This window comes from Acomys russatus, chromosome 3 (genome assembly GCF_903995435.1).
Source record: "Acomys russatus chromosome 3, mAcoRus1.1, whole genome shotgun sequence".
Lineage (NCBI taxonomy): Eukaryota > Metazoa > Chordata > Mammalia > Rodentia > Muridae > Acomys > Acomys russatus.
The window spans coordinates 60035915-60048057 of record NC_067139.1 but is presented as its reverse complement, the minus strand read 5'-3'; the positions used below and the strand labels follow the sequence as shown (position 1 = coordinate 60048057).

Sequence of the window (12143 nt, the reverse complement as noted above, 5' to 3'; positions counted from 1 at the left end):
CCAGGTAAACCCTAAGAGATGCTGCCTTTGCTTGCTGGGCACTTTGGAGGTCCGCTCGGTGGCTGGAGGCTAGCTATCTTTTGTACCCACTGTACAAATGAGATTAGTGTAGATAGAGTTAGTTCCCTTTTCTGGGGAACCAAGTAGATGCAATTCTCAACGTTGACCTCCGAAACAATCCTACCTTCGTTTCCAAGGGTAGCTTCGGAGAATGGAAATCACCTGAACTTTCCCTACCGTGCTTTGATTGGCTTCACTGGAGGCAGGAGGAAGCTAGCTTAAGGGAAGCGGCCCACGGCAGCGCCTCTCCTAGTGGTCATGGCAGGGACTCCAGAGCACTGGACTTTTTGTGACAGAGCGTCGGGTGACGAGCAGGCTATCAGGCTGCCTGGGCGAAGCGGGCGCGGTGCGCTGCGGGCCGCGGTAGACAGGGGGCGGCCGCGCCCACTTCCTCCGCCGCTCCGCACCCGCCGGCGGCGCACCGGGGTGGCAGCTCTGCGCGCCCAGACCTACCCGGCTGCGGCGAGGCGGCCCTCCGCGAGCTCAGATCCCAACGCGCACTTTGCGACCCAGCTGCGGAGCGTTCAGCTGCCCGCATGGACACGGCGCTGAAGCGGAGCCGCCCGGAGGAGCCGGCAGAGCTCCAGCCGCCCGCCCGGGAAGTGGAGGAGAAGGAGGAGGAGGAAGAAGAGAGGATGGAGCAGGGCCTGGAGGAGGAGGAAGAGGTGGACCCCCGGATCCAGGTAGGACGCGTTGAGAGGAGCCCGCAGCTCAACCCCGCCGGGGCTGCCGAGGAAGTCGGCGTCTACCCAGACACACGCCTTGAAGCCCTGCGTGTTCGCGGTCGCGGGGTGGAGGCCACTTAAGTCCAGGAGCTGCACCGAGGGTTGGGACACCCCATTTCACAGTCTCCCTGCCTAAGGATGCGGTGCCCGCGTAGACGCGGCCTAATTATTGCGAGGATCCCTGCAGACCCTGGGCCCAACCCCAGGGTCCCTGCCACGCGACCAGTGGTTCAGGCGGATTGCAACAAAGGAAAAAGGGGGCGGGGGTCCCTGAGCGGAGTCGGGGTACCTTGGCGCGGCTCTCCGCGCCCGGAGCACTGCGTAGCCCCCGGGCTTCGGAGCAGCGTTACCCGGGCCGCGTGGACGTGGACGCAGACACCGTGGTGGGCGAACCGGGCCAGGTGATTGTCGCCTGCCCCTGCGGCGTGGGTTGCACCGGTGCGGGGAGCCTCGAGAGCCCTCACCTGGAGGAGGTGCCTGGTCTAGGCTGCCTTCCTCTTTTGGTTCATTGTCAACACACGGAGGGCATCGCTGCCACCTTTGGCACAGTGTTGCACTTGGCAACTGTTTAAGACCCTGCTTTTCCTTGTGAGGTCGGTGTGAACACCAACCAGAGACAGCTGATGCGCAAAGCTGACGCGTGGAGGCAGAGAAAGCAGAGAAAGCCTGGCTTTCTGTACCTCCATTTCCAGGAGAGATGGTTAAAAAACAATTTCCAAGCGAGATTCGAGAGTGACAGCTTAACCTCTTCACCCTCCGAAGCACAAAACACAGCAAATTCCTTCCCATGACCCGCTTGTGTACCCTTTCCATAAATCATTTTTAAAATCTGCTATTAAGCATGCCTTGCAATTCCTGGATCCGTAATTGGTTTTAAGTGCACAAATTAAAAAGGAAAAGCTTGATTTTAATTCACTGGTTATGTCTTAAATTAATTGATTTGTCAAATTATCATGCTTAAGATCAGTGAGAAAGCTTCATTAGCCAGATCTGTTAACCCAGACCACGGTTTGGACTATGGAATCTCGTCGTTTTGGCATGGGATTTTGTTAGCAAGACCCTTTGTTCACGAAGTAAAGATGAGTTAACTTCACGTTGGCTACTACTTACAAAATGTTAGGGTGCAAATGCTTAAAAGAGTGAGTAGGAAGCCGGGCGTGGTGGCGCACGCCTTTAATCCCAGCACTCGGGAGGCAGAGGCAGGCGGATCGCTGTGAGTTCGAGGCCAGCCTGGTCTACAAAGTGAGTCCAGGATGGCCAAGGATACACAGAGAAACCCTGTCTCGAAAAACCAAAAACCAAAAACCAAAAACCAAAAACCAAAAAAAAAAAAAAAAAGAAAAAAGAAAAGAAAGAAAGAAAGAAAAAAGAGTGAGTAGGATTAAAGCTAGCCTAACCAATAGCACCCATTAAGCAAGGTGACTAGTACAGTTAGGGAGATACCCACTGGTGAGTTAATGCTAGAAGTCTGTCTTTGGCCTGTCTGCATCGGCTTTGTGATTTGCCTTGGCCTTATTTTCCTGTGTTGATTTCCTTGCAAAGATCTTCTCTAAAGCCGTTTTGACTGGGTTATGTTACTGTTAGTAACAGGTGAGTTCATCTGGGCTTGGAGGTTGAGGTGTCAAGGAAATGACCTTTCAGGGAAAAATAAATCCATAGGACCTTAAAGATGTTGTCAGAAAGGACACAGCCAACAAAAGGTTTTAGAAATGCTAAAAGCTCTGTCTTCTAGCCTAGCCTCAACTGTTATAAGAACAAACTGACTTTGATCTTTCAGGGATCATTTTCCAGTTGTAGACTAAGTTACACTGGAAACAAAAGGCGTGCCCTTCAAATCTCTCTCTATCTCTCTTCACTAGGGAGAACTGGAGAAGTTAAACCAATCCACGGATGATATCAACCGACGGGAGACTGAATTGGAGGTACCGAGCACCGGGGCCCTGTTCTTGGGTGAAAGAGTGTCAGTCCCCTTTGACACTGGGCTGGTTAATTGTGTTTTAATAGCAGGAGGCCCCTGCATGGATGTTGAGCAACTGCGTGTGCCTGACAGTAAAACACACCAGAGTCCAGGCTGTGGGCGGGTGCTTGTGGATCCAATTTCATGTGCTGTTTTTCATTATGAAGGTTCCACTGGGGCCAGAATCAAGGGCCGGGCAGGCTATAAAACGAGGCTTGAGCCCCAAATATCCCTGTGTCTGCGGAAAAGCCAAAAGACTTGCGATTTTAGCTGAACTCTGTAATGAGTTTTACATCTGGTCAATGGCTCCTTCCATTCCTGCTTGGAACTGTTAAGTTATCCTCAGACCCAAGCCAGATAGCTTACTTTCCCATCCTAATAATTTACCCCTCTTTCCACTTCTGTGCTCATTTCTTTATTGTCTGCTGGTATAGAATATAATTATCTTTTTAAAAAAAATAATATAATTATTGTAATGGTTACAAAAGCTGTTTTGTGCCGGGACGGGCTTTCCTGCTGGGAAGAAAACTTGGGAGATAAGATCCTGATTTGAATTTGAGAATGTTCCAACCTTCCTGTAAACAAATTGAGGTTCTTCCAGTTTGTAGTAGTGGTTGGGGTGATGAGCCAAAGGGGAGCATGCCCCGTGAGTGACTGTCAGGCCTGAGGGACCACTGGGAGCTGTGGCAAGAACCTATTTCTACAGTAGAAAGAGCAAGAAGGGCCCCGAGGAGAAAGCAGAGACCATCAATCCCTCAGCAGGGTGTGGAGGGACACAAAAAGACTTTGCTGGAGTTCACTTTCTGTTAGCACGCAGCCTTGGAGAGCACAGATCCGCCTGTGGCAGTGTTGCTCTGGGCTGTGTGAAGACTTATCTACCACAACTCCCATTTGAACATATTTAAGGAATTGGAGAACTTAATTGTAAAGTTGGGCAATTGAATAACTCTCAGAATGTCACATTTCTAATGCATTAAACAAACCAACCATCCCTACCATTTTTAAAGGGCATTAACACAAGCCAAAGGTTTCCCCAAAGGTTTTGTCTGGTCTTGTCACAACAGCGCAGAGCTGGGCGGTTGCCTATGGAAGCCATGCGTTGCCCACCGAGCTGCTTTTGTTTGTTTTAAACGTTCTCAGCTCCTCTCGGCTGACTTCAACATTCAGTGTGCAGTGGGGGGTGGGGTGGGGGGCTCCGAACTCTGGATTCATCTCTAGGTACCGGCCTGCGCTCCTATGCCCAGCTACTCCAAACCCTTTCGTTTCTGCACCCCAAATGTACCGAGACAATTTGGAAAGAATTTGGGTTTTGTTTTTTAGCAAAAACTTTGCCTTGTTTATGTTTGCAGTGTTGGAATGAAGCCCTAGGCCCGATGCGTGCTACAACGAGCATTCTGACAGGCTTGTGAGGCTAGGGGTGAGCAGAAATCAGGGACAGCTGGCTAGGATGTGTGCTGTACATTCCTGCAACAACCCCCTCCCCCGGGGGGATGGGACAGAGGCAGGATGATCAAAGGTTGAAGGTCACATAGCCACAAGCAAGCTTGAAGCAAATGACCCGTGTCTCATGGAAAAAACTGGAAGGAAGGAAGATAATCAGGAACCCTTGAGGCAGAAAACTGGAGATGGCAAAGGGAGTGACCTGGCTAATTTAGCTGATTTAGCCTGGTTTGTCTGTCTGTCCGTTTTTAGCTCCCTTAACCACAGTTGGTCACCATTCTGGGTAATGAAACAAGCTAGTCCTGTAGCCCCATAACTCAGTCTCCATGGCACCTGCCTTCTGAGGGCTGGTTCATTTGTTAGACTCTGTTTAACCCTGCTTTCTGAATCCCACAGAGTCGGTGTGTCACAGGAAGCCGCTGGACAGGTGTTTCCTGCTAGGCGCTGAGAACGGAGGGGCAGAGAAAGGGAGTTTATTAGCATAGCTTAAAGACTGTAGTCCAGCTAGCCCAATAATGGCTGTCGACCAATGGAAGGTCTGCGAATCCAGTAGTTGCTCAGTCCACAAAGCTGGGTGTCTCAGCTGGTCTCCAGCATGTGCTGAGGTCCTGAAGAAGTAGGCTTTGATACCACTGAAGGAACAACAGCCTTGCTAGGGAGAGTGAGAGCAAGCAGGCAAAGTAAGCCAGAGTCATCCTCCTTCCATGTCCTTCATGCGGACTGCCAGCAGCAGGTGTGGCCCAGATCTTCTCACCTCAGAAGATCTGGATTAAAAAGCAGGGTCTTCCCACTTTATATAATTTCATTTAGAAAAAAACAAAACAAAGAAAGAAAGAAAGAAAGAAAAAAAAAAAAAAAAAAAAAAAAAAACCTCCCACACAGGTGTGTACCCAGCCACTTGGGTTTTAGTTAATTCCACATGTGGTCAAGTTGACACGCAAGAACTCACAGCTGAGCGGAGTGAGGTGGAGGGCCTATCTAGGAGGGTGACCTGGCCGGGCTGTGTTGCTGGGTGCCCTTCCCCTGGTGTCCTTACAACCAGGACTGAGAAAGGTATTCGTAAGCCACAGAAGTAATTTAAAAACTCCCTAGTTGCTACATTAAAAATTACAAGAGACATAGGGGAAATTAATTGTAGTGTGTTTTGTTTAACCCAGAGTATTCACAGCAGTATAAATTCAACAGGGAGTCACTGTAACAAAATAATTAACTTGGGCGCAGGCAGTGCGGCTCCCTGACATGCCGAGGCCCTGGGCTCAGTCTCCAGTACTGGGGGCCGAGGGGGGCATGGGGGCGGGCACATGGGATGACAGTGACACTGTGCATAACCGTTTCATCAGTGGTGCTGAGACCCCGAACAAGCTAGGGAGGCACTCTTCCTCTATGCCGTAACCCTGGCAGCCGCAGATGTTTGTGTGCTACGTCTTCAGAGTCGGTGCGGGGCTTTCCCTTCCAGCACGGTCCCTTTACGACCTGCTGGATTTCAGAACTGCGTAGCTGTAAGTGGTCCTGGGCTGCCCAGGGCTAAATAAGTGTTTCCTATCAAATTCATACTCCTATCGCTAGAGTCTGGAGTTCAGGAGTGTGCGTGAAAGAATGTGTGTGTGTGTGTGTACACGCGTGTGGCCTCCAGCTTTGTGTCAGGAGCTGCATGGATGAATATGACAAAACCTGCTCAAGGAGCTTCCGGTTTTGTTGAGCTGAGAACTGGGGAGCCGGATAACTGTTCTATATGCCATTACAGGATGCCATGTTGTAGATCCCTCATCTGCGGACAGAGATCAGCACAGAGAGCAAGCGACTGGGTGTTGGGCCGGGGTGTATGGCAAAAGACGTGGGTAGCCAGGCATCCTGCTGTCATCCAGCATATGTAGGAGGCAGAGGCCAGAGGAGCAGGAGGTCAAAGGTACCCTTATTTACACGGTGAATTGAGGCCAGCCTGGGCTACACGAGGCTCTGTATACAAAATCAAAACATATTGGAGATTTGAAGCAGGTGGATCACTGTGAGTTCAAGAGCAATGGGCTATGACCCTGACTCAAATAAATAAATAAATAAATATTTCAAAGGTTAGGTGTTTGACTAGCTGATGACTGCAGGCTGGAAAGAACCTAACTGTATTTTCCCTGGAACAGAAGTTTAGCATTCACTGAGTTGTTGGACAGAGGTATGGCCAGGAGTGGGTTCCACTTAAGATGGCTTGCCAGCATGGTAGCTCATGCCTACAATCGTAGCACTTGAAGGCTGAAGCAGGGATTTTGACTTTGTGCCCAGCCTGTAATCCCAGAGTTTGAGAGGTGGAGGCAGATCAGGTGTTGAGGGCCAGCCTGGATTCTGTCTCAACAAAATCAGAGACACCTACTCTGCCAGGCAGGGAGCCACAAACCTACTCCCAGCTCCTACTTAGAAGGCGGAGGCAGGAAGGTGGCAAGGTCTGCCTAGATTATAGGGAGGGCTCAAGGCTGGCCCAGAAACTAAGACTCTGTCTCAAAGCTGGGGCTGCATCTCAGTGGTAGGTTAGTGGTAGACCCTGGTTTCAATCCCTAAAAAAAAATCAAACCAAACGTCTACCTATTCCGTATAGAACATTGGTTCACTAACGTTGACCTAACTCAGGCTCATTTCTCTCCCACTTGTTCTGTTGTCACACTGTGGATCGATCAACACACCAGGTACCACTGCAGTATATGGCGCTCATTAGTCATTGCCTTAAAAACTTAAAGAACAGAACAGATCACTGGTGCTCTTTCCTCTGTCTCTGAAGTGCTGGGATTACAGGAGGATGCCACCACGCCTACCTGGATAACATTAAAGAAACAAAAACAAAACAAAGCTTCTGTCCTGGAACTCACTCTGTAGACCAGGCTGGCCTCAACACACACAGATCCACTGCCTCTGCCTCCCCACTGCTGGGATTAAAGGTGTGTGCCACCATGCCCGGCCCTTTAAAAAATATTTTATTGCCTTTAATCCCAGCACCCGGGAGGCAGAGGCAGGAGGATCGCTGTGAGTTCGAGGCCAGCCTGGTCTACAGAGCGAGTCCAGGACAGCCAAGGTTACATAGAGAGACCCTGTCTCAAAAAACAAAACAAAACAAAATTTATTATTTTTATATGAGGGGTGGTGTGTGTGTGTGTGTGTGTGTGTGTGTGTGTGTGTGTGTGTGTGTGTAAGTAAGTGCCATGGATTGCACATAGAGGACAACTTAGAGGAGTCAGGTCTCTCCTTCTACCATTGTGAGAGTTCTAGGTCAGAACTCAGATCACCAGACTTGGTAGCAGGCACCTTTAACTGCTGAGCCATCTTTGCCTTCTGTGCCCTCTCTTTTCAAGTATTTGTTTATACATATGCACACATGTATAGAATGCCTATATAAAAGCCTGTTTTCAGCATTTCTCCTGCGTGTTCTGCAAAGAGGCTGTTGTAGGGCTGTGAAATGGACTGAAGGGGGCTGGAAGGGGACCGCCACGGGCACCGGAAGTTAGCCATTCAGCTCCAGGGACTGGAGTTGGCAGCAGGCTCTGCCCGCCCACCCTTGGCTGGGAGGCAGGCCCCTGCCTGGGCAATGTTTATCTTCTCTCCTTTCTCTCAGAGGAGCACGAGCAGTGTCTTGCAAGGTAGCTTGAAAAATAAATCGCTGGAGTTCCCCCAACTCGCATAAGGCCTGCACCCAGATCCTGTCTTTTCCTCCTCCAGGAACAGGCAAACATTTCACTTAAGAAAACAAAAGACAGGAACGAAAATAACAGCCATGTTTTGAGCTTGGGAGCAGAGGGGGAAGGAAAGGAAGGAGGGGGTGGATTAGAGACAGCCTGGCTTCTGTCCCTAATGGATTATCAGCACAAGTCAGAAGAGATAAATACCTTTATTAATGGGCATTGCTGCCACGCCCTACCGGCTTCCCTTCTGTGCATGTGGGCATGATGGGCACGGGGCCAGGAAGGTCCTGTCAAGCAACGTGGTGCTTTCAAGAACGTGCTAGAGAGCATTTGAAGTGATAACTGACTGAGAGGAAGCAGCCAACAACTACGTATGTCCTGAAGTGTAGGTACCAAATCCTAGGCCTGGTGGCAGGTCAGCCGGGCTGGGCGGAGCCTGACCTGTGACCTCCACGTGAGAGCCGGTTGAAATGAATATCATCCCATCCCTGAAGTTCATGTGCAACAGAAACATTGAATGCGTCCAGTTGGGTAGACTGGGAGTCATGGCCAAGACACCAGGGGCTGTGGTTGACAGGAGGCATGTATCTACTGTCCCAGGGTCTCCCATCCCTTGGATGGAAGGTGATGGAACAAGAGAGGTTCTGAGAGAGAGCCTCACAGGTCTCTTGGAAGGTCCTGGAGGCTGGCTCTGATGAGATGGAAATCATTAACGTTAAGGCCTAAAGAGCTCAGGTCATCTGAGTAGAACCTCTAGAACAGTCTAAAGTGGCAGAGGCAGAGAGCGGACAAGACAGACATGGCCTGTGTGTGAGGACTGCTGGGGAAGGAGGTCAATGTTTTTGTTCTGTTGTTGGCTTCAACAACAGAAGCCTGTGCTCTCACAGTGCAGGAAGTCCGAGACTGGGATCTCTTCCCAGCTTGCTTGCACAGGGCTGCTTCTGGCCCTGTCTTATCAGGAAGAAAGCAAACAGCTGCCTATAGTTGTCTTCTCATGAGGACGCTGATCTGTGTGTTACATCCTTGTCCATATACCCTCACTTAACTGACTGCTCTTACAGGCCCCTTTTCTAGATACAGTGAAATGGGGATCTCTTGCTTTAAGTCAGTCAAAGGTGTTGTTTTTTCCTTTTTCTCAGTGGAGCACGCGATGAGATGGGCAGTTTGTCAGGGATACATTGAGAACAGTTGAGCACTTAACTAGAGAAACAGGCAATAATACCACTCGCTGGGCCTGTTTGTAGTTGAAGTTAGGGGTTTAGATTGAAGTCTGCCCCTGTTACCGAGCCATGTTAGCGACCAGCTAGTTGTATAGACAACAGGTCCCTGTGAGCATCCCTGTATAACCTCCAGGGGGTCTGCTGCTGTCCTGCGTGTGCATGCGTGTGTGATTTGTGATGCTGGTGTCAAGCTTAGGGCCCCAAGCTAGTGTTCGGCTATGAGCTACATCTCCCAGCCTTTTTTTTTTTTTTTTTTTTTAATTTCAAAGTTAGGGTTTCACAAAGCTATGTTGCCCAGGCAGGCCTCAAGTTCACTCTGTAGCCATGCCAGGCTTCTCAAGCCTACAGTTCTCCTGCCTCAGCCTCTGGGGTAGCTGTGATTATAGGTCTGTATCACCATGTCCTGTAGCTTAATGGCGCTGTCCCTGCCTCAAGTTAACCATCTTTGGGATCAGGTGAGAAAGGAGTCATTGACGTGTAAGTGATTGGCTTTGAATCCCATATCCCCTGATTGCTGACTGTGGGACCTTGTAGTGAGAATTTTGGAATTTTGGTTTCTTTAAAAAAAAACATAAAAACATATTCTTATAAGATTTCTGTTTTAATCCCAGGTGTGGGGATATGGGCCTGCTTCACAGCAGGTGACTATGATTTGCCTCATGCTCTAGCAGGGGAGTGGTTTTGCCAGCTGCAGATAGTTTCTGCAAGTGTGTGACATTTGGAATTCTGGGAACTTTTCAGAGGCTATATAAATGGTAGGGCCCCAAAAGGCAGGGTTGCTGTTGTTGGCTGGCTGGTGGTTGGGTGCAGTTTGTCAAGTAGTTATGGGCAAAGAAATGAGAAGAAGAAATTACATATCCTAACACTGAAGATCAAACTTGCCCCAAGGAGCTGATCCCCCCTAATCAGCAGGAAGCAGTAGTTTATGATAACGCTTTCCCCTTTCCTCTCTATCCCTTTCTCTCTCCTGTCTAGGGTTAGGGGGTTAAAAAGGTAGAGAGAGGCGGAAGAAAAAGGAACCCACAAAGTATCAGACTCTGGCTACAGGACCTTGAGCCAGTCATTTGAGGTGTGAGCCTCAGTTTGTTTGTAAGATAGCTGTGCTGATGCTTTGCTGTAAGTTAAGGAAGCCCCAGAGCCACAGAGAAGGGAGCTGCTGGAGAGAGGAAAGACCTCTGCTTTGGCATCGGGTGATTGGGGTTAAAATGGGAGGTCTGATGACTTTAAAGGGTCCTTGTACCTTGAAGTCCCAGGCTCATCTGGGACTGTGGGGAGGTGGTGATTCTTGTCCAAGTCCTCAGGTGACCTGAGGAGTGAAAGGAGATGTTGGGTAAGAAGTTACTTTGAGGGCCATACAGAGTGGAGGCTTATTGGGTGCTCAGAGGGCGGAGGTCCAGTGGATGGTGCACAAAAGACCCCAGTGAGTTGTCCATCTAGGCTAGGCTGGCCACAGGGTCTGGTGATGGCTCTGTTGTCCTCTCCTAGGTACTACCATGACCTTTCTTGGTCAGAGAGAGGGCTTGTACTGGCCAGTATTAGGCAAGATGAACTTTGCAGTCATGAGATCAGCAAGGCTTTGTCTTGGGTCCGTCTGCTGGGTCACAGCTTGGTGGGTGTGGTGGTGCGCGCCTGTAATCCTAGTGCGTGGGAGGAGGAGGCAGGGTCACCAAGGCCGTCCTCTGCTATATGTCCAGTTTTAGGCCTACCTGGGCTACCTGGAAGCCTGTCTCAAAAACAAATAAATAGCATAGCTAGCATAAATGAGCTTGTTGCCCTGAGTGAACCTTGGGCACACCTTCTCAGGAGTTTGATCATCCGTGCTGAGGTAAATGCATAACAGCAAATGGCCCCATAATGCACTGGACCTCGGTTTCCTCGTTCCAACGATGGTAATAGTGCTGCTGCGCATTGTTTGGGTGAGGTGAGGGCTACAGTTTGGTGGGGAATCACACAGGAGGGGTGGTACATCTGTTCTAGAACGTGTCTTCTGGCTCTTTTGGCTTCCTTGGGCCCTTAAACAATGAGAAGTAACATGAGCCCCTGCTGTGTGCCAGGCTCTGTGTCAAACATCAAGTCCTCAAAACAATGTTATGACAACCATTTTGCCTCAGTCTCGCAGCTAACAAAACAAATACAAAACGAGTGCAGGTATCATGCCTGTAATCTCAGCCGTTGGGTGGCTGAGAGGGAGTTGAGTTCAAGGCCAGTCAGGGCTGAATAGAAAGAACCTATGTCAAAGACACTCAACAACCAACGCCACCAAATCAACTTGTCAAGCACAGAATCCAAGGATCTTCTTTTTCACATGCAGCTCTGGGTGCCACACTGTTCTTAGGATGACCTTGAGAGAGTTGTCACTGTCCTTGAGAAAATCTAAGTGGTATTCTCCTTTCCCTAATCCTGTCCACTCATAGAGGTGTTGGCTCATGGAAGTGTAGTAGTCTGCTGTCTTCGAAGATGTTAACATCTTAGAATTTGAGACAGGGTATCCCCATGTAGCCCTGGCTGCCCTGGGACTCAGATAAGCCTGCCCCCTGTGTGTGCGCCACTGCACCTGGCCTATGTTAACATTTTTAAAGTGACTTTTTTGGTGAGTAGGGGAGATAGGAGAAAGGGTCTTAGGTAGCCCAGGCTATTCTCAAACTCGTGATCCTCCTGTCTCCACCATGCAAGCTCTGGGGGTCACAGCTCTGCACTGTTATACCCAGCGGCAGGGTGGCCTTTAGTATTGAAAAGGATGACTTGCGGCCCTGGGCAAATGGCTACGTTATACTTTGGAAACAGTGGGCAATAAAAGTACATGTTGGGGCTGCGGAGAAGGCTCAGCAGTTAAGAGAACTTGCTACTCTTGTCTAGAGTTCCCAGCACCCGCCTTGGTTGCCTTACAACCAACCACCTGTACCTCCAGCTTTAGGCGATCGATCAGCCTCTGGCCTTTGAGAGTACCCCTCAACAACATATATTCACAGACACATATATACATATTTTTAAAAACCCAATCAAGCGTGTATGTAAGATGTATATAGTAAAAGCGTGCTGCATATGAGAGGAAAACGGTCTACATACAGTATTTCTAGTGTGG

At 49.6% G+C, this 12143-nt stretch overlaps 1 protein-coding gene across 1 annotated transcript in view; it reads left to right on the top strand.

Annotated features, from left to right (window-relative positions):
• The first annotated feature begins 474 nt into the window (after window positions 1-474).
• The window catches only part of Sh3bp5 (SH3 domain binding protein 5), a 75678-nt gene continuing 64009 nt past the window's right edge, over window positions 475-12143 (top strand). Inside the window, exons 1-2 of the mRNA XM_051141572.1 lie at window positions 475-743; window positions 2645-2707. Of these exons, the coding sequence (XP_050997529.1) occupies window positions 597-743; window positions 2645-2707 (210 nt within the window). The 5' untranslated portion in view covers window positions 475-596. The remainder of the gene's footprint in view (window positions 744-2644; window positions 2708-12143) is intronic.